The 26,037-nt window shown below is 46.8% G+C and overlaps 1 protein-coding gene across 2 annotated transcripts; it reads left to right on the forward strand.

Moving 5' to 3' along the window:
• The first annotated feature begins 1,614 nt into the window (after positions 1 to 1,614).
• Positions 1,615 to 26,037, forward strand: ankib1b (ankyrin repeat and IBR domain containing 1b). Of its 2 annotated transcripts, XM_072680665.1 has the most exons (21): positions 1,615 to 1,683; positions 5,605 to 5,870; positions 6,330 to 6,630; positions 6,742 to 6,924; positions 7,657 to 7,774; positions 10,919 to 11,127; positions 12,124 to 12,212; positions 13,313 to 13,457; positions 14,705 to 14,871; positions 16,573 to 16,661; positions 16,809 to 16,939; positions 17,206 to 17,340; positions 17,809 to 17,895; positions 18,158 to 18,224; positions 18,314 to 18,459; positions 18,696 to 18,874; positions 19,312 to 19,363; positions 19,978 to 20,052; positions 21,915 to 22,026; positions 23,007 to 23,050; positions 23,399 to 26,037. In XM_072680665.1, exons 2-21 carry the CDS (start codon positions 5,683 to 5,685, stop codon positions 24,179 to 24,181), a joined length of 3,300 nt encoding a protein of 1,099 aa, XP_072536766.1. In that variant the 5' UTR covers positions 1,615 to 1,683; positions 5,605 to 5,682; the 3' UTR covers positions 24,182 to 26,037. The 2 variants fall into 2 exon arrangements, with proteins under 2 accessions (XP_072536766.1, XP_072536767.1); XM_072680666.1 differs by lacking the exon at positions 19,978 to 20,052.

Consider the following 26,037-nt stretch of genomic DNA (forward strand, 5'->3'; position numbering starts at 1 on the left):
GGTTCTGATGTTGGATGATTAGTTCTGACAACTCAACTCATCCCCTTCAAAAGTACTGGATGGAGCTCCTCCACCATCATTCCAGAGAACACAGCTCCTCCACTGCTCCACAGCTCCTCAATGCTGGGGGGCTTTATACCCCTCTAGCCCACGCCTGGTATCAGGCAGCATGGTGACCTTGGGGTTATGTGATGACGGCTGCTCCAGAGCGTCCCGTTCAGTTGGTCAGGGCTTTTCCCAAACTGGTGTTGTATTGGTAGAACCAGTGGAACCTGAGTTTAAACCGCAGGGTTTAATGCAGGCCTTTAGAACTCTACACGAGGGGGTTTAGCTGTGGGTGGTCCGCACTGAGGAGCCCAGATTAGTGAAAAGCTCCTCAGGCTTTGCTGAGCTCAGAGCGGTTCTCCTCCCTATGTGACCACTCCGGTTCTCCTGCAGGTCAGACCCTGTGCGCTGCTGCACCATCACAGGTGGACCGGAGAACTCGAACAGGACACCAGTGTATGTGTGTGTGTGTTTGTGTGAGTGTGTGTGTGTGTGTGTGTGTATTTGGGGAGAGCTGCTGACAGGCTCACATCACAGCTCAGCACTGCCACCTAGTGTTGCTCTTAGCTCCACTGCACCGCACCTGACCTGTAGTGTTGGTGGTCGTCAGATTAGCAGCAGTGAAGCCCATTTTAGAACATACAGTACCAGTCAAAAGTTTGGACACATCTGGTTGAATGTGTGCTGTCTATCTTGATCTTATTTAACATTTGATCCAAATGCTAGGGTCTTTTAATTTTTAATAAATAGTAATTATTATTAATATAAAAGTAATCTAAAAGTAGTAGAAACCTGGCCTACTGGAAACGCTTCTTATTGCAACTCTCCGTTCCACCTTAAATGGTGCAGCAGTTGCATTTTGGCGCCTGAGGCGATCAAAATGAAACGTCCAAAACATCGATCAATAAATAACTGTACCAGCCTTGTCATCGTTCATAATCCGAGATAAGACCTTTATTAACCCACATTAACACGTTTTATCCTTCACTCTCTCTCATTTATCAGCATATTTACTTGTTTATCAACCTAAACGAAGCGCTCCCTAGCTAACCCGCTAACCAGCCAACTAGCGCTAACCACCTAGCCAACTAGCTAACTGCTGTCTGACTGAAGCCTTCAGGTCTGAGTTTATCTGCATTTATTTATTATTTTATTCATATTTACTATTTAAAAACACACAATCTTAATTGTACCCCTCTAAGGGTCTCTCTAAGCTAGCGACATTAACAGCCCCCTTGCAATAAGAAGCATTTCCAGTAGATGGTTTCTACTACTTTTATATTACCTTTATTTATTTGTTATTGCAAAAACAAGAAAAAGGTCAAATGTTTTATTAAAATAAATGTGAGTATTGTTGTTAGTGTTTTAGTACCTCTCTATCACCCATTCCACTCATTCGATACTAAACACGAATAAATATCGTGAGAAAATAATCGTGATATTTTGGAGCCACATCTGGCCGAGACCTCCAGCTGCCTGCCGTGAATAAGCGCGAGGCTGACGGGGACTCTTATTTTGAAGCGGCGGTTGGTCACAGCGGCGATCACACCGCGGCTGCTGCAGCTTCACCCTGCCTGCCCGGAGAGCGCCCACAACAAAGGAGCGAGGAGAGCGCCGTGCTTCTGCTGTTGCTGGGAGGTAAGTATCGAAAACACGTTTATTGATTACCTATTGATTATCTGCACGTGATCGCACCGCTGCGGCACGAGCGGAACCACAGCGGCTCGTCCGTATGCGCTGTTATTGGCTGGTAATCACGCCTTTAAGCCTTTTCTGTAGCTAAATATGCAGTAAATACAGCTGTAAAACATTTATATATTTATATAGATATATATATATATATTTAAAAGCTCTATCAGGTCGCTGTGTTTATAGCACTAGTCTGTTTATCTAGCTGTAGATGTAGCTACTAGCTACTCTGAGCTGCGCGGTCGTAAACAAGGCAGCTGTAGCTAGTAAACAAGTAAACAAGGCAAACAAGTAAACAAGGCAAACAAGGTAAACAAGTAAACAAGCCACCCAGACAGGTGTCAGCCTCACCGCCTAACTTTCACGCCCTAACCCGTCGTTTCTGAGGTAAACTTCGGTCTGATAACAGCTTAACCCTGGTTTATTAGATCATCTAGCTGACTGACTTAGTGAGGGAGCAGTCTGTGTCGCTTACAGGGGTACAATTAAGATTGTGTGTTTTTAAATAGTAAATATGAATAAAATAATAAATAAATGCAGATAAACTCAGACCTGAAGGCTTCAGTCAGGCAGCAGTTAGCTAGTTGGCTAGGTGGTTAGCGCTAGTTGGCTGGTTAGCGGGTTAGCTAGGGAGCGCTTCGTTTAGGTTGATAAACAAGTAAATATGCTGATAAATGAGAGAGAGTGAAGGATAAAACGTGTTAATGTGGGTTAATAAAGGTCTTATCTCGGATTATGAACGATGACAAGGCTGGTACAGTTATTTATTGATCGATGTTTTGGACGTTTCGTACTGGAAACGCGTCTTATTGCAACTCTCCGTTCCACCTTAAATGGGGCAGCAGTTTCGTTTTGATCGCCTGAGGCGCCAGAATGCAACTGCTGCACCATTTAAGGTGGAACGGAGAGTTGCAATAAGAAGGCAGCTTAAGCTGGATATTAAGCAACAAAACGCTGTAATTATTGACTAGGTCATAAATCTGTGCATATTCTTGTTTATTAAGGTGCCAGAGCCTGTAAACACACACACACACACACACACACACACACACACACACACACACACACACACCACCCTCTTCTAGGAAGCAGATCTGCAGCTGTAAACAGAGCAGACAGGCCCTGATTATGAGCAGGAAAGGCATGATCTCCCCACCTATTTCACTCTCAGACTGCTTTAGCAAGCCTTTTCTCTAAGCCTTTAATTCATTTAGTCCATAATTGCTGATTTCCGAGCGAGTAAATCACCTCCCCGCATCATCAGTAGCATTTAAAGCATCAAGTCGTGGCTCTCTGTGTTCTGGCGCCAGGCTTTGAACCTCACTCTTAACGCTTAATAATCATTTCTATTGAAGTTTTATTCTAAAAAAGAGAGAATTTATAAAACATTATTCATTTATGTGGCACAGGATGTGATTAATCACATTTATTATTATTATTAAGTGATAATCACATCTGTTATGTAGTGGATTTGGCGTCATGCAAATGCATTACTTTGCATAGAGGATCATGATCATGAGTTGTTTTATAGGTCATTAATCACATTTTTGCCCAGTTTGTACAGCTAATCACGGTTAATAACATTTTTGTGCAGTTAATCACCTGATTCTGTGTCATTAGAAGTGATTAATCACGTTGTTTTCTGTAGTTAATCAATAAATAAATCAGCTTTTGTAATTAATCATAATTGACTGGGTTTGTTTTGGGTTCATTGTGATGAATCACATTAGTTCCTGTAGTGGTTCACGCTCAATCACATGGTTTTGTGTAGTTAAAAGTGGTTAATCACATTATTTGAAGTAGTTAATCATACGTTTTTGTAATTAATCATAATTGACTGGGTTTGTTTTTTAGATAATTGTGTTTAATCATGTTAGTTTGTGTAGTTAATTGCAGTTAATTATAGTAAATGATGATTAATCACAGTATTTTGTGTTGTCAAATGTGATGAACAGTCATGACGTGTGTGTGTGTGTGTGTGTGTGTGTGTGTGTGTGTGTGTGTGTGTGTGTGTGTGTGTTTGTAATTAGCCCTATAATGATACACATAATAGTCGGGAGTGTTTGTCAGACTTGCTTTTCTCGGTTGTTTATTCGTGTATGGCGTTAGACTCACAGGAAGAGAGCGCTGTACTTTACCCAAAACCGGTCCTGTTCCAGGCTGCCCCGCGTACGAGTGTGACGCAGCCCCTCAGGTGCCCGAGTGGACAGATGGCGTGAGCGGGGGGTTTAACTGTAGGCCGCTGAATCCTGCCCTCCACACAACCTGCTCTCAGTGGGCTGAGGGGAGCTGGCACAGCGAGCCGGAAGCCCCCGGAGTTTTGGAGGGAAGCGGGAGTGTGTGTGTGTGTGCAGATCTGAGAGGTTTAGGTTTAATACGCTATATGGACAAAAGTATTGGGACACCAGCTCATTCATTGTTTCTTCTGAAATCAAGGGTATTAAAGAGCTGACCCTGCTTCTGTTGGAGTAACTGTCTCTACTGTCCAGAGAAGAAGACTTTCTACTAGATTCTGGAGGAGGAGCATTGCTGTGAGGATTTGATTGCATTCAGCAACAAGAGTGTTAGTGAGGTCAAGATGATGGATGATGATCACCACCCCACTTTATCATCCCCAACTACCCCCAGCTCATCGCCTGGCATTAGGCAGCATGGAGCCAATAGGGTCATGATGTTGATCTGCTCCAGAGAGTCCTATTCTATTGGCAGTACTTCTTCTCTACAGGGACTAGACAAGCTGTGCATTTGCACATCTGCTGACATTAGGTGGATGTTCACTTCTGTAGCTGGTGTTAATTATTTATGTAATGAAACTTTAAGAGCGTTAGTAAATGAGGGCAAACTCAAAATTTGAGGAGTTAAGAGCGATTCATCACAGTCGCGTCATTTAATGTAGTTTTTTATTATTTGTTTATGAATTATTTTATGTAGTGAAAGTTTAGGCAGCGTGACTGTGGCGTGACCACTGTTAATGAGGTTAGACTCTGAACTGCATTAGTGTGTGTGTGTGTGTGTATGTGTGTATGTGTGTATGTGTGTATGTGTGTGTGTGTGTGTGTGAGAGAGACTCTAATGTAAACATTAGCTCTAAAACCAGCCCTTTTCTCTCCCGAAGAACACAAAAATGCATGAAGTAGGACACGCTCGGCATCTGCTGGTGTCAGGCCCCTCATGTGGCTGGACATGTGACTCTGTTTTGTGGACACTGCTGAGCCGGGGCCGGGGCCGGGGTGGGGAGGCGTAACTCTTCAGACCAGCGGAGACCAGCCTAGTGTGCTCACAGTGTCGGCCTTGAGAGCTCAGCTGGTTCTCTGGGCTGCAGATAAGGAGGCCTGAAAAGGAAACTGAAGAGCGGCTTTGGGTAGGATTTAGGGTTTCTCTGAGGGTTCAGTCTCTGCTGTGTTTGACGGATAACGCTTCACTTCTGTGAGGAAGCTCTGTGCTAACCGGAGCTGGGTAGAAGAACACAGTCAGGCTTAAACTAAATATCATTTAAAAGATTTGATCTGGAGGAAAACCTGAACATGGACTGAGTTTCAGCTCCGGCCGTTCTTAAACAGACCAGCTGGAAGCAGAGTGAATGTAATCAGTGTAAGAACAGTCTGGTGTATCGATACTCTATTCAGCTCTATTCATTCAGTCCAGTTCTAGACTGTTAGACGCAGACCAGCTTTCCCACCTAAACACATCACCATATCTGAGTCCAAATAATTATGACCAGTGAAAAGAGACTGCTGTGTCTACAGAGTAGAACAGCAGATCTCAGCCTCATCAAACTCCACCAGGTCTCAACCTCCACCATGTTTGGAGGCTGTCCCTTGGCCTGAGCTGAAGCTGATGATGAGGTCTCTGTGCTCCTGGTGTTTGTAGGAGCTGCACCATGCCGGCTGTCTGCAGGTCTACGGGCTGAACTAGCGCTGATGTTAGCTTAGCGCTGGGAGCTGAGAGATGGGGAACACGGCGACCAAGTTCCGCAAAGCACTGATCAACGGAGACGAGGTTCTGGCGTACCAGCTGTACGAGGGGAACCCGCAGTTCAAAGAGTCTTTGGACCCCAACACCTCGTACGGAGAGCCTTACCAGCACAACACCCCGCTGCACTACGCTGCTAGACATGCCATGACTCGGATACTCAGGTAACACACCTGCGCATATTACACATTCCACACGCCCGCCATAATACTGTCATAATAATGTCAATAATACTACTGCTAATAAAATAGTAACAACCATGATGATGATGATGATAGTGATAGTAGTAGTACTAGTAATAACAGGAATAATGATGTATGATAATGTTATTAAAATTATAATAATATAAATAACAGTGAACTCACAAAAAAAAAAAAAAAAATATATATATATATAATAGTGATGTTTTTTTAAAGCCATGATGATAAAAACAATAATTATACCATATTATTATTATTATTATCTTATAAAATATATATTTTTATTAATTATGGATAATACTAATAGTAAGAATAATAGCAAAGTGATTTGGAGTAATAGTATCAATAACACAACTGTTTCCCTCCCTTCTGCCTCCCTTCTGCCTCCCTTCTGCCTCTCTTCCGCCTCGCTGCCCCACTCAGGTCCTTCCTCTTCAGTAAGGATGGAAACCCAAACAAGCGCAATGTGCACAACGAGACGGCTCTCCACGTGCTGTGCATGGGGCCGCACATCCTGCTGCCAGAGGGGGCGCTGCAGCCCCGCCTGGCCCGGCCGTACGAGGATGAGCGCCGCCGGTCCGACTGCCTGCAGATGATCCTGAAGTGGACCGGTGCCAAGCTGGACCGCGGCGAGTACGAGAGCGCCGACGTGAACGCCACGGACAACAAGAAAAACACCCCGCTGCACTACGCCGCCGCCTCAGGGATGAAGACCTGCGTGGAGGTGGGGTTCCAACAAGTGTCCTCCATCCTAATCTCCATCTGCTGTATCTGCGTCTTTTCAGGAGCAGATGTAAACCTGCTGAACTCGGTGTTTGTCTCGTCCTCTGAGCAGTTTCTGGTGAAGCGGACCGCCGACCTGTTTGCGGAGAACGAGAACAAGGAGACTCCGTGTGACTGTGCGGAGAAACAGCATCATAAGGAGCTGGCCCTCAGCCTGGAGTCTCAGATGGTTTTCTCCACGGATCCCAACGCTGAGGACATTGAGGCGGAGTACGCTGCCCTGGACCGCCGGGAGGTGAGCTCTCTAAATAAACATCTGGAATAGGGTGAATATTAATAACGCTCTAAATGTAGGTATTGTGATATACACTGAGGAGGCGGAGCTGCAGTCTCTCATTAGGGTGAATATTAATAACGCTCTAAATGTAGGTATTGTGATATACACTGAGGAGGCGGAGCTGCAGTCTCTCATTAGGGTGAATATTAATAACGCTCTAAATGTAGGTATTGTGATATACACTGAGGAGGCGGAGCTGCAGTCTCTCATTAGGGTGAATATTAATAACGCTCTAAATGTAGGTATTGTGATATACACTGAGGAGGCGGAGCTACAGTCTCTCATTAGTGTGAATATTAATAAGGCTCTAAATGTAGGTATTGTGATATACACTGAGGAGGCGGAGCTACAGTCTCTCATTAGTGTGAATATTAATAAGGCTCTAAATGTAGGTATTGTGATATACACTGAGGAGGAGGAGCTACAGTCTCTCATTAGGGTGAATATTAATAACGCTCTAAATGTAGGTATTGTGATATACACTGAGGAGGCGGAGCTACAGTCTCTCATTAGGGTGAATATTAATAACGCTCTAAATGTAGGTATTGTGATATACACTGAGGAGGCGGAGCTACAGTCTCTCATTAGAGTGAATATTAATAAGGCTCTAATTGTAGGTATTGTGATATACACTGAGGGTATTGTGGTCTTTTTGGGGTTCTAAAGCTTGGTTCTGTGTTTCTGTTCCAGTTTTATGAAGGTTTGCGGGTGCAGGATCTGCGGAGGCTGAAAGATATGCTGATAGTGGAGACGGCGGACATGCTGCAGGCTCCTCTTTTCACCGCAGAGGCTCTGCTCAGGGCTCACGGTACGCACAGCACCGCCTCAGTCCTGGAATCTACTGGTCTTATTCCTGTGGCAGATACTTTGCTCGTTAGGACAGAGTGGAGGTGTGTGTCCCCTGTTAAGAGCTTCAGTAGATGAGGGCTGGGGACTGACGCAGGCGGTCTGCACTGTAGGGCAGTTCTTCTGGTGTTCCAGCTTCACACTTCCAGCCCACAGCTCTCAGAACCCTACCTCTCACCATGGAGAATTTAACAGGCTCTGGTTCTTCAGGCTTCTGCGCACCACTTTTATCAGTCCAGTGGGAAATAATCAGCTGTTAATCAAGCTAAATGCTAACAGCAAGCAGATATCCTGCGTGAAAACCGTGACCCCGCCCTCCCCGTGCTCTCGGCACGTAGCGCGGTCATTTGCCTTTAGCTGCAGCATTTCCACCAGCAGACCCTGCTAGCGCTGAGAAATCAGACACAACCCCTACTCTCTGTCGCACTGCGTGAAGGCCTGTGTGCTAGGCTTGCTATGGCCTGCGCCGCTGCGTGAGCCTGCTGGCTGAAAGAGAGAGGAGGCTCACGCACGGCAAGCCGGCTGGACTTTGCGCTAGGCTAATGGCTAACTCCTGCTGTTACTGCGATCATTAACGACCCCTTGCTGAGCTGATCAAGCAGGGCAGGAACTTTATGGCTCTGTTTGGGTAGCGTCTTCCCGTAAACTGACCCACACATGATTACATCATCATGACTAGTGGACATTACCCCAGAACCCCAAAGGAGCGTGGGTAAAGACGCGTGGCTAAAAGGCCGCTGGTGTTGCTCTTTAAGCCTTTAGTAGTGGGAAATGAGCTGCTCAGTGGTCAGTGATCAGTGTGGGGTTTTATTTAAGGCCAGTTGGTTGGTGTGTTGGACATCCTTTGCTCTAAACGGTCAAGCTCATAAAGCTCTGACCATTTACCTGGTCTGGCCTATGAGGGCGTATATCCGTGTGATATTACTTGGCCTGTGTTGGAGTCCTGAGACATCTCCACACTAATAAAGCAGTACAAACTGCACAGCTTTAATCCACCGCTGCCCTTCAGGCACCCGCCCCTTAACTAGCCGAGTGCTGCCCACAGCACCCACTAGTGGATTTTATGAGTCTAACGCTATTGGAGATATTCAGCTGTTTGATTCCAGATGCTATCATATATATTATTAATATATCTCAAGTTCCCTGGTGGTGTTTTGCTTACGGAGGGGTGTGGCCACACCCTTCTAACCAAAACAGCCCGGAGCTCTAAGGTTAATAGAGTTTAATCACCCTTGAGTCAATAATTTTTTACAGCTCTGGGATGACACAGATCTTTCTGCTCAGACAAAGTGTCTGTTCACCATTTCTCCCTTTAATTTTAACATCCAAGATCTTAAGACCTGAGATATTTGGTTATTAGAGAACTCCCCTAACAGCCCTGGAAACATCTCACCACCCTGTTAACCTTCCACGTAAATACGAGCCTCCCAGTTCGGCCCGTGTTTTCCTGGGTTTTGTAGCTGTTAATGACTCTCTGGCACAGGACTGGAAATTGGATCAGTGCTTTCTTTAATAATCTCCAATTATGTGAGCAGGCCCTGTTCCAGGAGAGTGGGGCCTGTCGGGAAAGCAGGGCAGATTTCTGCTTCACCATGCTTTCTATTATTAAGACTGGCCTCTCTGGAGAGTGAGACGGGTTAAACTGTCCTCCCTCAGTTGTGTCGAGTGTCAGTTCTCACTGTTCACATACCCCAGCACACACTGGAACTAAATCCTAACCTGAAAATGATTGAAACTATGTTTTTAATGTGCTGTTCCATGAGCTAATCAGCAGCAGCACAGAAATCATGTCTTATGTTTATTATTAGTAACAATTTAGGCTGTGCCTTAAACCAGCAGCTTCAGGATCAGGGCCGCTCAGGGCCGAATGCTGCTGCTGCTGCTGCTGCTGCTGCTGCTGCTGATGATGATGATGATGATGAAGGTAAAATAGTGAGTAGAGAATCTGAACTAATGCAGTTCTCTTTAGGGACTACTTTCTGTAGCCGCACTACACCCTGCAGCATGTATCCCTCCACCATTTTAATGATCTGGTTCTAAAAGCAGGTTCTAGAGCCGAACTCTTCTCAGAGCTCTGGTAGAACCGTGTCTCAGGCATCAGGCAGCGTCTTCATCTCCATTAGGTGAAGAACTTTCTGTGAGGAGCTTTTATTATTAGAGCTTCAGACGTCTGATTCCCTTCACCTCCACTGTAGAACCACAGCTCTGACTGGAGGAGCTTATCTAGAACCTCCACTGTAGAACCACAGCTCTGACTGGGGGAGGTTATCTAGAACCGAACGTTTCACACCAAACCCACCAAACCCCCACCCTTAGCTAAGCTAACTCTGTTTGTACGGGCCTGCGATGTTGAAGAGGGAGACACAGGAAGTGATGTGGGTTACAGCTGAACTTTGAGCTCCTCTGGTTTACAGTCCCGAGTTGGTGAAGCTGTGGAGTCGTTCACTCGTGTGTTAGGTGGTTACTCATTACTGAACGTGACTGACTGACTCACTTCGGGGCTTTTTTGAGCGTGTGGAGCGTGTTATAGGACCCACAGCAGATCTCAGTGCTTCTGCTTTAATATCCTGTTGGGCCACATCTGGAAGAGATTGCTTTGGGCCAGGGTTGGCCAGGACTTCCTTTACTCCTCATACCAGAGTTTATCTGGACCTCGTCATCCATTTCCCCTGATAACATCGCAGAGCTGAGGCCACGCTAATTACACTCTGACCTTCTGACCCCTGATATCACTCGGCTCCTTCCAGAGTGACTGACGGGGGGTCGTTAAACCCTGTTTCTTCATTTAAAGGAAATTAGTCTGTGACAGTCTGAATGTCTCCCTCAGAGAAGCGGCGTGTGATTCTCCCAGACAAGGTGATGGATTATGGGCTAGCTTATGTAGGTTATGTATTACGGTGGACTGCGGGACGTTTTGTGGACACCACAGCAGAAGTCTGGTGAACAGGGCACAGTTTCAGACACAGCTTCTGTGATTTTCATGATATTTAATGAGATATTTAATGATCAAACACTCCGACTGTGCTCAGGTTCGGGTTCGGGTTAGGTGGGAACGCACTTCTGCAGTCCGATCCCACACTCATCCCTTTCTCCCTCTCCTCCTCAGACTGGGACAGAGAGAAGCTTCTGGAAGCGTGGATGTCTAATGCTGAGGACTGCTGTCAGCGCTCCGGCGTTCAGATGCCCACTCCACCACCCCGAGGCTACAACGCCTGGGATACACTCCCTTCACCCCGAACCCCACGCACCACCCGCTCCTCCATCACCTCCCCCGATGAGATCAGCCTCTCCCCGGCTGACGACGACCAGTCCCTGGTAATGTCTGTTTTGTGTGTTGTGTAAAACACTGTCAGTAATCAGGGCTGTAATGGTGAGAGGAACGGTCTGTATCTCTACACCTCTGGAGAGACCCTGCTGGACATTACTTTCCGAAATTACTTCTTTGGAGACCTTTAAAGGTAAAGGTGCACGTATTTACCTCTCCAAATCGATGTGCGAGGTGTTCTGCATGGCCAAACCGCGCTGAGTGTCCGTGCTGACAACTCTCAAGAAGTCCAGCTGGCGGTCCATGTCTGTATTGAGCCGTTTAGAAGGACCTGAGTAAGTTGTGGGACAGTCGGTCCTTTCACACTCCAGTATAGAGATTGTACTGTAGACAAAGCGCCCTGTTCCCTCTGCCAGTCCACAGAGAACCCACAGTCTGCACCACAGAGCAGCTCTTCACTGCAGCTCTGAATGGCCGTGCTGATGTTTTCTTGACCAGAATTCCCCTTCACCCCCCCAACACCCCTGCCCCCCCGGCATGAGCTCATCAATTACCATTAAAAAAGACGTGTGTGTGTGTGTGTGTGTGTGTGTGTGTGTGTGTGTGTGTGTGTGTGTGTGTGGGGGGGGGGGGGGTCCTTCTGCCTTCCTCATGTTGAAGATGATGGAGTTCTTGTTAAAGGAGCAGTATCGGAGTATCACAGTTGATCTCTGAGGCCAGATTCAGTCGATCACCCGGGACATGTCGGGTATCTGACGTGGGCTTCTTTGGTTTACAACAGGAGACGCTAGGCTAACGTTGCTCACAAACACTGGACTCAGACTGTCACCCGTAAGAGGGTTGTTACCCTGTTGTTAAGGTTTTGCGTAACAGTGATGATACACTACAGCAGATTCCAGGTTTTCCAGGATTCCCTTTTTAAAATACACTCAATGAGGAGCTTCAGTGGAGGGGAGCCGGCTGTGAGGAATGACCGGAATGGGAAACGCTGTGCTTCCGTGGGTCTGACTGTGTTCTGTGTGTCTGGTGTTTGGTTTCTCCCTCAGTGCGGGATCTGTATGTGCGCCGCCTCCATGTTTGAAGAGCCTGTTGATATCCCATGTGGGCACGAGTTCTGCAGAGCATGCTGGGAAAGGTGAGAGTTTGAAGATGCTATAAAACACTGGAACCTGGTATGTCTGGTGTGTCGACCTGATGGGTCACTACATAAAAAATACATGAACGGTAAAGTCACTGTAACACGTGGCCTGTTTTTATAAACCAGCAGTACAACAGGAGCATAACATACTTCAGCATTCAGCACATTACTATAATACCAGCCCCAACTTCACACTCCTCTAATGATCTCCTCATGACATCACCTTCGGGCTTCATGCAGTCATTTCCTGATCAGAACCTGATTACAATAGTTAATAAATAATCACTTGCTTATTTTATGGCTGAGAACTCTGTGTAGACCATTTAAAGCCCCTGGGAACCTGAATGTGAGTTTTCTTTCTGATGAAGGTAATCGGGCCCCTCGGGGCCCCCAGTGTAAACATACAAAGTTTGTCTTCTAAAGATCTTCCCAAAGTCTAAGAAACGTCTGCTGTACCTCACCAGTATTGCTCTCCTCTTCTGCCTCTCCTAAAAGTGGGTCAGGTTTACATCAGCATACTCCTGACCAATCACAAGGCTAACATGGCTCCACCCTCTCCTCGAGTCTGAGCAACCTAGTGAGCTAAAGCTAAAGCTCGGGCCGCGATGGGGAGTGGCTGCCCTGCATGCCCAGTCATCCCTCACGCCCAGCGCCTGTCACCTCTACCGCTTCACCACAGACTTTAGCGTGTGGATGTCTGGACAGACGGGAGGTTCGGAGGCGGCACTGTAGCCAGGGATATCCAGGGGCTCCGGACTGAAGGATGACTAGGGGCAGCCACTCCCCCAGTCGCAGATTGAGGTTGTGTATGGGCTGGAAACTCGATTACTGATATCAGAACCTCAGGAAACCCAGCAGTGTCAGTCACACACGTTCATTACAGTATTAAGACTCTACAGCCAGGCCGATCTCAGAGAGTGTGAGAAGAGTTCAGTGTTCTCTAGTTAAACTGAATACTCGGGTTCAGTGTAGCACACTGTGTTCCCCAGGCTCTTTAAAAAGGGTTCTTCAGGGTTCTTTAGTAAATACGATGGTTCTAAAACAAACTCTTTGCTTTGAAACTAAACTAAGAAACTCTGTTTTTCCTTTTCTGGCAGCTTTTTGAACCTGAAGATCCAGGAGGGGGAGGCCCATAACATTTTCTGCCCCGCTTACGACTGCTTCCAGCTGGTTCCTGTGGAGGTCATAGAGAGCGTGGTGTCCAGAGAGATGGATAAGCGCTACCTGCAGTTTGATATCAAGGTGCTGACACTAATATCTGTACTTGTCAGCAGTGCGGTCTCAGGAGTACATTTCTAATCAGGTTTCTCTCGTACATTTTATTGCCTCAATGAGACTGAGTCAGCATCCCCTCCATCCCTGCTGACTCCACACCTCACACTCATTTAATCTAATCCTTATATATATATATATATATATATCTACACACACACACACACATATATATGCCCCTGTAGAGAAGAAGTACTGCCAATAGAATAGGACTCTCTGGAGCAGATCAACATCATGACCCTATTGGCTCCATGCTGCCTAATAATGCCAGGCGTGGACTAGAGGGGTATAAAGCCCCCCAGCATTGAGGAGCTGTGGAGCAGTGGAAGAACTGTGTTCTCTGGAATGATGGTGGGGATGGGGTGGGGTGGAGGTCATCCATCCAACATCCTGACCTCACTAACACTCTTCTTGCTGAAATCAGATCCTCTCAGCAAAGCTCCTCCAGAATCTAGTGGAAAGCCTTCCTCCCTGGACAGTAGAGGCAGTGAGAGAGTCTGGGTGTATGGAATTCCAGACATTGCTTGGCATTAAGATTAAAACTGTGCACTGAAAGGGAAGCGACCAGAACAATGACCGCTTTCATCTGAGCATGTCTGCAAATACCTCTCCCATAGCCTTTCATTACGTTACCATGACAACTCTAAATCTTATGCTGGGATGCCTTAGCTCTCTTACAGTGCTGCTCAAGGTCAGAGGTCACCAACTTGCCCAGATTACATGACAAATCAACTGAGGAGTTCTCTATTTAGCTTACAGTGAGCCGCTCTTTCCAGTGTGGGGTGTAACTGTGTGTTCGCTGTCCTTCGTTTTCAACGGGAGGTCCCAGTTTCTGGCTACAAAGGGCAGTGGGAATGTTGTAAAAACAGTGGGCGGAGTCAGCAGCACGACAGTGTTCTGCACTGTTAACGTTATGCAAATGAGGTGTAAATTTGAGCAGAACTTTCTGAAACTGCCGGGCTGTGACTGTAGAAGGGCCATCTGACCGGGTGATACTGACCTTTCCAATATGGGGGCGCTGTTGACGCGCTAGGTTGACTGAAATTTGGCATGCATGAACACAGGGCAGTGTTGGACTATTTAGTAATAGGCATTAGCATAGAGCCGCGGATCACAGAAGAGGAGTAGGTATCGTCTGGATTCTCGCTCTGCCTCTCTCTCTTAACCCTCTTTCTCTCTCTTTGCTCCTCCCCCTGTCTCCTGTCGGTCTGTTTTAGGCATTTGTGGAGAATAACCCTGCAATCCGGTGGTGCCCGCGGGCAGGCTGTGACCGGGCGGTGCGGTTGGCAGGGCAGGGGCCCGGTGCCAGTGCCTCAGACCCACTCAGCTTCCCTCTCCTTCAAGCCCCTGCTGTGGACTGTGGAAAGGGTCATCTCTTCTGCTGGTCAGTGACGGTCGCCAGCACACTTACACCTGTGTCCAGTTCATTGGAACCCCCTACCTTAGATCTATACTCGTTGGCCACTTTATCAGAAACACCTGCTGTGGCGGTGCACTGTGTGGGTGTATGGTTGATCTTGATACAGTGCAGTGCCCCCCGTTACAACGCCGCCCATCAGTAGAAATAGACAGGTGTAGGACTACCACTGGCCTCAGGTGGGAGAGTTAAGTGAAGGTACAGGTACAGGGATGTGTGTGGGCCCTCTGAAGCTCCCGCCTCTCCTCTATATTTCTCATTTCTGTGCATTTTGCGCTCTGGCATGGTGTGGAAGCATGTTAGCAGGGTTAGCAGGTCTTCCCTGCAGCTCTGGCCCTTCTGTTTCCACCACACACACACACACACACACACACACACACACACACACACACACACACACACACACACACACACACACACACACAGTCCTGTATGTAGTCCTGACTGTGCCAGGGATGCACATTACACCCCAGTGCACTCTTGACTCTGCTTTCTTCCTCCGTATGCTGTGTGAGTGTTTACTCACTGCTCACAGCTCTGACTGACTGACCGGACCAGCCGTGCTACACGGTGTACAGCAGCATCACAGGAACACAGTGATCTTCATTTTTACAATAACAAAAATAATAAATACAGGTATACTGTAACCAGCTATACTCATCAATACTTACATAATCAATAATCATACCCATCTATACCCTTATTGCTACTGTTTATACACAAACACAAGTATGCCCATTCATACCTTCCCATAATTATACCCATATTTGCCCATCCTCCATAGTCTTCTACATACATCCATACCCACGCCCATCAGTATAGGATAGTACTCATACCTTCCTCTATACTTTACCCCTAACAAGCAGCTAAAGACACGTCTTTCTAAGCAGGTGTTTGTGTTGTCTGTGTGCACCGGGTGTGTGTTTTGTGTATGTAAGTGTGAGTAGAGTGTGTTTTATATCATGTCTGTGTTTGAGTTATTTACATTATTTTGTTTTATTTTTTACTCTGAATTCTTTACTCTTAATGAACCCATTAGTCTTAAATGTGAGTTGCATCATTAAATTCAGTCTCCCACAGCAGTACCAAATCCAGATGTGACTGAGAATAAACACATGAAATTCCAGAGTATAAATGAATGCAGTTGTGAGGCGTTTTCCTGCTCGGAGTTGAACTCCAGTCTACAGCGTGTTTTCACTCACACTCAGCTCCTCTGTCTCCCACTCTGCTGAGAGATGTGGTTATCATATAATTTCAGTTAATTGTTGTGGCCTACTTTTCAGTCTAGACGGCCTGTAGGGAGCGTCTGTTGTGGGAAACTGCTCCTCTATCAGGCCTCAGAAAGGACGGTTGTGTAATTTGAGGTTTTTCTTCTGTTGTTGTGTTTTTTGTTTTTTTTTGTTTTTTTTTTAGCAGTAGGTTTTCAGTGTGTGTCAGGACAGGTCAGCCTCCAATTGTGTACTGACCAAACATGCTGCACAGATGACAAATTACAGAGTCATGGTTTATAGATATCCACACCATCCTCCACCATCCTCCACCATCCTCCACAACCCTCCACAACCCCTATCCATCCATCTGTACATATATGTTGTGTGAAGTGTGAAGTAGGTGTGTGTTGCAGTGTGCATTTCAGTGAGGTGTGTGTGTGTGTGTGTTGCTGTACAGGGAGTGTCAGGGACAGGCTCATGAACCTTGTGACTGTCAGACGTGGAAGATGTGGCTGCAGAAAGTTTCTGACATGAAGCCAGAAGAACGTGAGTGATTTCACCATACACACACACACACACACACACACACACACACACACACACACACACACCTTTCTCCACACATTCATTAATTAATTGTTAGTGAATTGTGTATGTGTGTGTGTGTGTGTGTGTGTGTGTGTCGCACTGCAGTGGCAGGTGTAACTGTGGCGTATGAAGATGCTGCCAACTGCCTGTGGTTACTCACCAACTCCAAACCCTGCGCCAACTGCAAATCCCCCATTCAGAAGAACGAGGGCTGCAACCACATGCAGTGTGCCAAGGTGCTCTCTCACTCACTCTCTCGCTCGCGCTCTCACTCTCTGTTTAAAGGGGACGGGAATACATTCTTATCACTGTCAGGACAAAAGTATTGGGACACCTACAAGAACTTTCACATTATCACACTCTAAATTTCACCAGCTGACTTGTTGGTGCAGCTGTGTCTCCTATTACATACGGAACAAGAGTTCAGTGAGCAGATATATATATATATGTGTGTGTGTGTGTGTGTGTGTGTGTGTGTGTGTGTGTGTGTGTGTGTGTGCAGTGTAAGTATGATTTCTGCTGGATTTGTCTGGAGGAGTGGAAGAAGCACAGCTCCTCTACAGGAGGGTATTACCGCTGCACTCGCTATGAGGTGATCCAGCAGGTGGAGGAGCAGTCTAAAGAGATGACCGTGGAGGTACTTTTGTCCAGCCATACAGTTTCTGACCTGTTTTATTGATCTCTGCAGATATACATCCCATAATATACAGATTTAACAGTGTGATCGCTTATAGGTGGATGTTATAGTTATGATCACCTTTACCTGGATGGTCCGTTACTGATGTGTCAGCGTAAATGCCTGCCAGGGCTGCATTCAGTACACAGTCTTTTACATTTAGCTTCGAGTTCCGTTGCATTTAATACAGATTCGGTTGAAGGTTAGTTGAAGGTGTACGAGGCATCTTCAGTGGACCATCCAAGTGATGCCACTAATTACCACTTCTAATTCTAATTACTAAAAAAATAATAACTGGCTGATCACAAATCATTTTTATCCTTTTAAATCAAAATAATATAATAAATAATTCAATCAGTCACTTATTCATACATACACCCGTATACCACTTCACTCACTTTCATTTCCTGTGTATGTTTAAAAATCCAGGCTGAGAAGAAGCACAAGAGTTACCAGGAGCTTGATCGATTTATGCACTACTACACACGCTTCAAGAACCATGAGCACAGCTACGAGGTAAATGACCCCTTCAGGTTCAGCCCCACTGTGATTGAGCTACGTCTGAAGGCATGCTCCAGCCAAGGCGTGGTGCCAACAGGTTGATGCTCATCTGCTCCAGAGAGTCGTATTCTATTGGCAGTACTTCTTCTCTACAGGGACTAGACAAGCTGTGTGTGTGTGTGTGTGTGTGTGTGTGTGTGTGTGTGTGTGTGTGCATTTGCACACCTGTGTCAGCAGCTCTTTAAACCTACCCGTCCTTTCTTACTGTCTCCTTCAGCTGGAAGATCGTCTCCTCAAAACCGCCAAAGACAAGATGGAGCAGCTGAGCAAAGTGCTGAGTGGAAGTAAGAGACAATATCTGAGCTTTCTGACAATCAGAGCAGCAGTAATTCCTCTCTCACGCAGAATGAAGAGATTTTGCTCTCCTTTGCAGGAGAAGGAGGTCCTCCAGACACCACCTTCATCGAAGACGCAGTCCACGAGCTTCTCAAGACTCGCCGTATCCTCAAGTGCTCTTATCCCTACGGTTTCTTTCTGGAGCCCAAAAGCACAAAGAAAGAGATCTTTGAACTTATGCAGGTGGGTCGTGCCTAAGGCATTAACTGTGTGTTGAGAGGGGTGGACAAATTAATGGAAACATTGCATGAAACTAGTTGGCCATTTTATCAGAAACGCCTACAACACAGGTGCACTGTGTAGCCTTACAGACCCCCTCTACCCTGTCTAAATGTGGAAAGGCACCACCATAGGACCACCTCTGTCCAGATGTTCTTGTAGAACGTTTGTGAATAGAGGGACGGTTCATGTTCTTCCAGACTGACCTGGAGATGGTGACGGAGGACCTTGCCCAGAAGGTGAACAGGCCTTACCTCCGCACCCCCCGCCATAAGATCATCAGGGCTGCCTGCCTGGTGCAGCAGAAGAGGCAGGAGTTCCTGGCCTCTGTGGCCCGAGGGGTGGCACCCAATGACTCACCTGAAGCCCCTCGCCGCAGGTAAAACCAACACTCCACCTGAGCTGCTCTGGTCTACAGGTACTGACCGTGACCTTCGTAGCATAGAATCAGTTTAGAAACTGTGGGCAAAAGCATTCTTGCAGCCATCTGGGACAGCATAGCAACCGCCTAGCAACTGTTGGCATACCAACTTGTTAGCAGCACCCTACCAATCATCCAACAACCAACCACAAACCAACATTCCAGCAACTTCCTTGACTAGCATAGCAACCACCTAGCAACAGTCTAGCAAATTTCAGACACGGCACACCAACGATTCAGCAGCACCATACCAACATCCCAGCAACCACTTGGGACAGCATAGCAACTGCTTACCAACACCATAGCAGCCACTAATGAACAGCTTAGCAACCACCTAGTGTCTCTTTAGCAATCACTGCCTACCAACCGCCTATGATACTCTTCTTTGTGTGCAGTTTTGCTGGGGGGACGTGGGACTGGGAGTACTTGGGCTTTGCGTCTCCGGAGGTATGTTCTACTCTTTGTCCTTTCTGTTAAGATGCTGTGTTTACATGATGCTCTCTGCTCAGCCTCTCATTAATGCTCCGCCCACTAATGTGTTCTTCCATAGCAAAGCTTTGAAATCCTATTGAACCCTAATGAGAGACTGTAGCTCCGCCTCCTCAGTGTATATCACAATACCTACATTTAGAGCGTTATTAATATTCACCCTAATGAGAGACTGTAGCTCCGCCTCCTCAGTGTATATCACAATACCTACATTTAGAGCGTTATTAATTATTATTCACCCTAATGAGAGACTGTAGCTCCGCCTCCTCAGTGTATATCACAATACCTACATTTAGAGCTTTATTAATATTCACCCTAATGAGAGACTGTAGCTCCGCCTCCTCAGTGTATATCACAATACCTACGGGTAGAGTGGGCAGAGCTTGTTCCACCTCACAACAGTAGCTGTGAAAGAACACAGTAGTGGGCGGAGCCTGGAGAGGGCAGTTATGTCGGCACCTCTTCAGAGCTGTAGCGGTGAGTACAGGTCTGGAGAGTGTGTGAACTGTGGGGTGAGGTGTGTTGATGCTCGGCTGAACGGTACTGCACTGCCATTCTGTTCTAATCTGAAGATGCAGGGCAGGCAGGCAGTGCTCAGGGGAGTTGATCCGCGGGTCCACGTTCAGAGTGCAGGAGGCCAGCGGCAGGTACTCCTGAACCTCAGGGACAGCAGTGTGAGCAGACTGGCGGCTGCCATTTGTGCTCCATCGCTGTTTTCATTATTCCTTCTTATTTGACAGCATGCTTGTGTTTTTGTGGAGGTTCTAGAGCCATATTGGAGATATTCTAGCTAATTTAGTTTTCTTTAGACCGCATGTGTGATGCCAGAGGCTTTAACGAGGCTACGCTAACTGGTGTTACCCTCATGTTCCCAGGACCCTTTGAGTTCTCAGAAATGTTTCTTTGGCTAATTAATTAGCGAATCTGGCCTAAAGCAAGTGCGCTCCTTACAGACACCCCCTCCGTGTTGTCCCCTGTATTACCCAAGAACCCCTTTATGACTTTCTTTTTATGTAGCTCATTGAAATACACTGTATGTCCAAATGTTTGTGGACACCCCTTCTAACAACTGCATTCAGCTACTTTAAGCTGCACCCATTGCTGACACAGATGTGCAAATGCACACACAGCTTGTCTAGTATCTGTAGAGAAGAAGTACTGCCAACTATTGCACCATTGGGAACTTAAGATCATAAGTACAAAGGGTCTTCTCGTCAATATAGACCTTAGAAAAGATCGGGTCCTAGATACACAGAACCCTAGGAATATAGGGCTCTTATTAACATACAGTGGGATCCTGAAAACAGCTGTAGAAATGGAGAGTCCTGGGATCATTGGGAGCCAGAGAACACAGCACCCTTGGAAAATTAGCACCCTGAGTGTATAGGATTGTGGTGTGTGTTAGCTGTGTAATTATAGCGTAGCGTAGCGTAATGACAGGGACTGATTCTTGCAGATCAGACCAGACCAGTCAGTTTCACAATGCAGCTGATTGGATCTTATTTTACTTTACTGATGATTGATTTTGGCTTTTTGTTTCGTTAATTGTCTTGCCGGAGCGTTTTCTTAGTTATTATAATTATTATTATTGTTATTATTATTATTGTCTTATTAACTCAAACATGACTGTAAACGCAGGAGATGTCAGGCTTTTAATATGCAAATTTAAAGCAACACTATGTAGCATTTTTACCTTAAATCGGCTCCACTGGCTGGAACAGGGGGAGGAGGGCGTCTCCGTCATTCCCACTCCGGGCCGGAGCGCTGCTGCTGCTACTGCACTATGGATGTTTGGTGGTGGAGCTGCAGGAGGAGAACCTCTCTCCAGAGCTGCTGTGTAACGCTGCAGAACCCATAGAGTCATATTAGTGTAAAATCCTGTAGTGTTACTCTACCGCCTCCGCCCACATGCTGCTCCACCTTCAGATCAAGCTTCTGCAGCTCTCACACTGTCCAGAAATGCGTGTTCTTTAGCGGCGTCTCAAAGTGGGACTTACACTTCCTCTCTGTAGGAGGAGCCCAGGAGCTGCCGTGTTTCTTTAAAAGGCTGTAAACACATATAAATATAACCCATTTAAATATGTGCTGATCATATAAACACACGGGTAAAGTGTTTAGAGTGATCACAGCATGCAACACTTCCCTAATCTTTAAACGACACTGTAGAGTTTTAGGGTTCTATTATCCCACCCGGATAATCCAGGTAGAAACGTGGAGTTAATTAGACGGCAGCATGACTTTATTTTACTTTTTTTTGTTTGTTTTTTTTCCAGTAAATTGATTAGTTTATTTATATTATTATTTATATTATTATTATTATTATTATCATTATTATATATTTTTTATGTGTTTTGAAAGTGTAGTGATGAGCTGTAACTGGCTGCAGGGGGCAGAGTCAGTCTTCTGGCCCTGCACTCTTCTGTTAGTTTACTACGTGTGTGTGTGTGTGTGTGTGTGTGTGTGTGTGTGTGTGTGTGTGTGTGTGTGTGTGTGTGTGTGTGTGTTGCAGGAGTATGCTGAGTTTCAGTACCGCCGCAGACACCGGCAGCGTCGCCGTGGAGACATGTCCAGCCTGAGGAGCAACACGCCGGACTCTGATGACCACAACCCCGGCGCTCTAGGTACAGCAGGAGCTCCAGCAGCCTGACCTCCTGATTTCCCCCGAGTTTAGACATTCGCTTCAAGCATCAGCATGTGGGTCTGCTCTGACCGGGTTCTGTTCACACTAGTCATGAGACCAGATCCGATCCCATTTCACTGTATTGTGTAGAAAAACAACTTAACACCTTTAGTGTGTGTTCTGTTACCTGTGAGCTTTCTCACCACAACTGTCCTGCTGCGGGAAACTGTGAGCAGTGTAGAGGAGCAGTGGAGGTTCTACAGTGCGGAGGAACAATAAGTGGTTCTCACGTTCCCCAAGCGACTCTATCTGAAAATGTGACGGACTATTTAAACCGCAACTCTAACCCTGCTCTCGTCTCCAGAAAGTAAAAATCCTCTCCAGCAGATCCGCCCAGCAGCTGGAACGAAATCCCCGGGCGGATTTTTACTTTTTGGGCCTGAATTTTCTCCAGGATCCACAGACATAATTACTCGTGACGTATTTCCACTTCCCTGACAGAATCCGATCACAGAAAACTCCTCTGGTTTACCAGATCCTGATCTGTTCTGACCACCTCCGATTCAGTCCTAGTCTGACCACAGTGTCTCAGAGGTGTTTAGACCTGGCTTTTCGTGCAAACACGTTCATGCCAAGTATAGGCAGGCTGATTGAGTCACCTTGAATGAATGAACGCTGTAGCAGCAGGTCTCAGACAGGTCCAGCTGTGAGTCGGACCATTAGCTGAGTGAAAAGGATCTGTGACTGTGTGTGACTGTCCGGACGTGCAGTGCGCTCCACGTGTGAGATAGGGAGGAGGGAGATTCTCCAGCATTACGTCCGCAAAGCTACAGAGGAGCAGTCGTGTCGTGCAGGCAGATCTTGTGTTCTTCTCTTCATCACGAGCTCGGGGTTTGGAGTAGTGTGAAATGTTCCTCTTCTTGCTCCGTGTGAGAATTTTACTCCTCTCTTATTTCTGGTCTGTTTTTGTCCTCCTCACAGATTCAGAGCTCTTGGGCTGTGGTCAGAGAGCAGGCCTGCCTATGGTAAGAACGTCATGCTGCATCTCTGAGGTTTTCAGACAGCAGCGTCAGTTTTAAACAACTAGCCCCGCCCACACAGTCTGATTGGCTGAAATGTGTTCAGATTTTTCCGTACCTGTATCACTCCGCTGACTGAAGAGTGGGCCCTTTAAGCTGCTGGATCTACTTTTTGTGGCGGAGGAAAGGATTGTTATTAAGCAGATCTCAGATCTGTAGATCTCTTTTCATTGTGTTTAACTCTTTCCTTTGTGTGTGTGTGTGTGTGTGTGTGTGTGTGTGTGTGTGTGTGAGAGAGTGTTGTATAACACACTGCTATAACCCAGAGTAACCTTTGTTTTGCTTGTCCTACAGCCTCACGGCTCTTTGGACGAAGACGACCCCAACATCCTGCTGGCCATCCAGCTGTCCCTGCAGGAGTCCGGGCTGGCCGCCGGTGCTGGAGGGGGTGGAGTGGACGCTCAGGAGCTGCTGGCCCACGAGGCGTCCATGGGAGCCATCGGCACATCCTTGCCCTCCAGGCTGGACCCCCTGCTGCACGGGGTGGATGTTCCTCGTGCCGCCCTGAGCAGCTCCGAGCTGCTGGAGGTTGGAGACAGCCTGAAGAAGCTGGGTAACATCAGTGGCCAGAACGTTCCACAGCGCTTCAACAATCTGGGCAATCCTAATCCCGCCTGCCAGCCCACAGGAGACCCGTTCCCACCGCCGGATGGAGAAATGGAGACCACCGACATGGATCCTGCTGACAACGCCAACCTGCTTGGCAACATCATGGCCTGGTTCCATGATATGAACCCTCAGAACATCAGTCTGGTCCCCCCGGCAGCTCCATCGGATCCAGAGTTCGGCGCTCGGGCCCCAGAACAGCCTGGGGAAAACCCATTCCAACAGTGGCCACCAGAGGGCGACAGAGGGGTTAGTGAATTTTGCAGCACTGAAGAGCGCGAGCCCATCAGACCCACTCAGCTGGACCTGGTGAGCGTGGATCTGCCATCAGCACCTCCTCTGGTGGTCCAGACGAGCGAAGACCCGGAAACACCTCACCCTCACCACTCCGAAACCCCAAAATGTGACTCGGACCCCGACCAGCCCAGCAGTAGCTCCTCTGAGTGGGAGGGTCAAGTGCATCTTGTATGAAATTCAAGCCCCCTTGTCTTCGTCCCTGGAGCTGCCAAACCACTTTACATGCAAAGTAGCCAAGGCACAGAGATTAAAGGGGAACTTCACCAATTTTTAAAATTCTCTGCATAACTCTGAACTGTGAGCTGAGCTCATCCAGAGTCGGGGGTTCAGTGAGAATCTGAGCTTCACTGTAGAGAAACTGACCCATTCTGATCTCTCTACAGTGGTGGTGAATGGAAGCAGGTGTCGGTCGCCATGACTACAACACAGATACAGCCCATAATTTATCTCCTACCCAAACCCACCAGTGCAGCTACACGAGTCATCTGAGTTTTATATGGAATGATGATGATGATGATGATGAAGGTAAAATAGTGAATAGAGAATCTGAACTAATCCAGTTCTCTTTAGGGACTACTTTCTGTAGCCGCACTACACCCTGCAGCATGTATCCCTCCACCATTTTAATGATCTGATTCTAAAAGCAGGTTCTAGAGCCGAACTCTTCTCAGAACTCTGGTAGAACCGTGTCTCAGGCATCAGGCAGCGTCTTCATCACCATTAGGTGAAGAACTTTCTGTGAGGAGCTTTTATTATTAGAGCTTCAGACGTCTGCTTCCCTTCACCACGTTATCTAGAACACTAAGACCACTCTGAATGACTCTGTTCTCGTCTGAACTGTTTAATTATGCAGAGGATTTAGAACGAGGGTTCCCTGTAAAGCAGGTTTTGTGTCTGGTGTAGTCGTACGAGTAGAAACTGTATTTTCAAAGCCTGTCTGTTGTCTCGCGCCGCAGGGTCTACGTTGTTGTGCGTCGGAGGTGTGTGATGTGTTCTTTGATGTGGAACAATTTACAAGAAGAAGAGAGAGAGGAGAGACGGCCGATGGTAACAGTAGGAGCATTGGCTGTGCGTAGTTGATGGCAGGGGGTAATCAGGTTAGCTAGTGCACTTAGCCTTAGCGAACTCCTCCTGTCGGATGTCTTTCACAGAAGAACTCTACTGTATGCTACAGGAGCGCGGTCAGGCTCGTCCAGGCTGAATGTCCTGTGCAGATCCGCCGTATCAGGATCTAGGTGTTACTGTAGGTGCCATAACCGCTGGCTGGAGCTGGTGCAAAGCCAGTGGACAGTGTTCTGATTGTGCCTGCTGCTGAGGGCTGAAGCAGCCCCGTTACTACACCACCCTTCCTTTAAACCCAGTGGGCGGTGTTGCAGAAATGAAGAGTGTTCCTCTGCAGGGTCTCCATCTGCTGGGTCTGCAGCTTACGGCTCGTCACCACAGACCGCCTTAATAGGCCCGAACATGTTTATAAAGGAGTGTGAGGAGTCTGAATGGGCTGTAGAGTCGAGTAGACGCAGTGGGCAGGTGCTCAGGTGCTCAGGTGCTCAGGTGCTCAGGTGCTCAGGTGCTCAGGTGCTGAGGTGCTCAGGTGCTGAGGTGCTCTACACTACCACATCTTTAGAGTTCAGTGCATTTCCTGATCCTTTACTAACAGCACCCAATATATGATTTAAATACATAACAGAAGTCAGTGAGCATATTATTTTTATATATAACAAACATATAATATGTTTATTTATCTGTGTGTTTAAATGTGTTGAGATTATATATATGTATAATAGAATATATAAAATATAAATCTATTTTTGTATCTTTATGCCGAACTGTGTGTTGAAATATATAATAGAAGTCAATATACTATATATTATATACTGCTGTAACTTTCAACACCTTTTCCTGTTAACATCCCATTCAGCAGCTGTCCATTTGCTTCTATTGGACACATTATGTATTACATACTGTTACCACTTACTGTTATATATCCACACAGTATATACTGTTATATATCTCAATCTTTCTTATCATGG

Source organism: Salminus brasiliensis, chromosome 5 (assembly GCF_030463535.1).
Source record: "Salminus brasiliensis chromosome 5, fSalBra1.hap2, whole genome shotgun sequence".
NCBI lineage: Eukaryota > Metazoa > Chordata > Actinopteri > Characiformes > Bryconidae > Salminus > Salminus brasiliensis.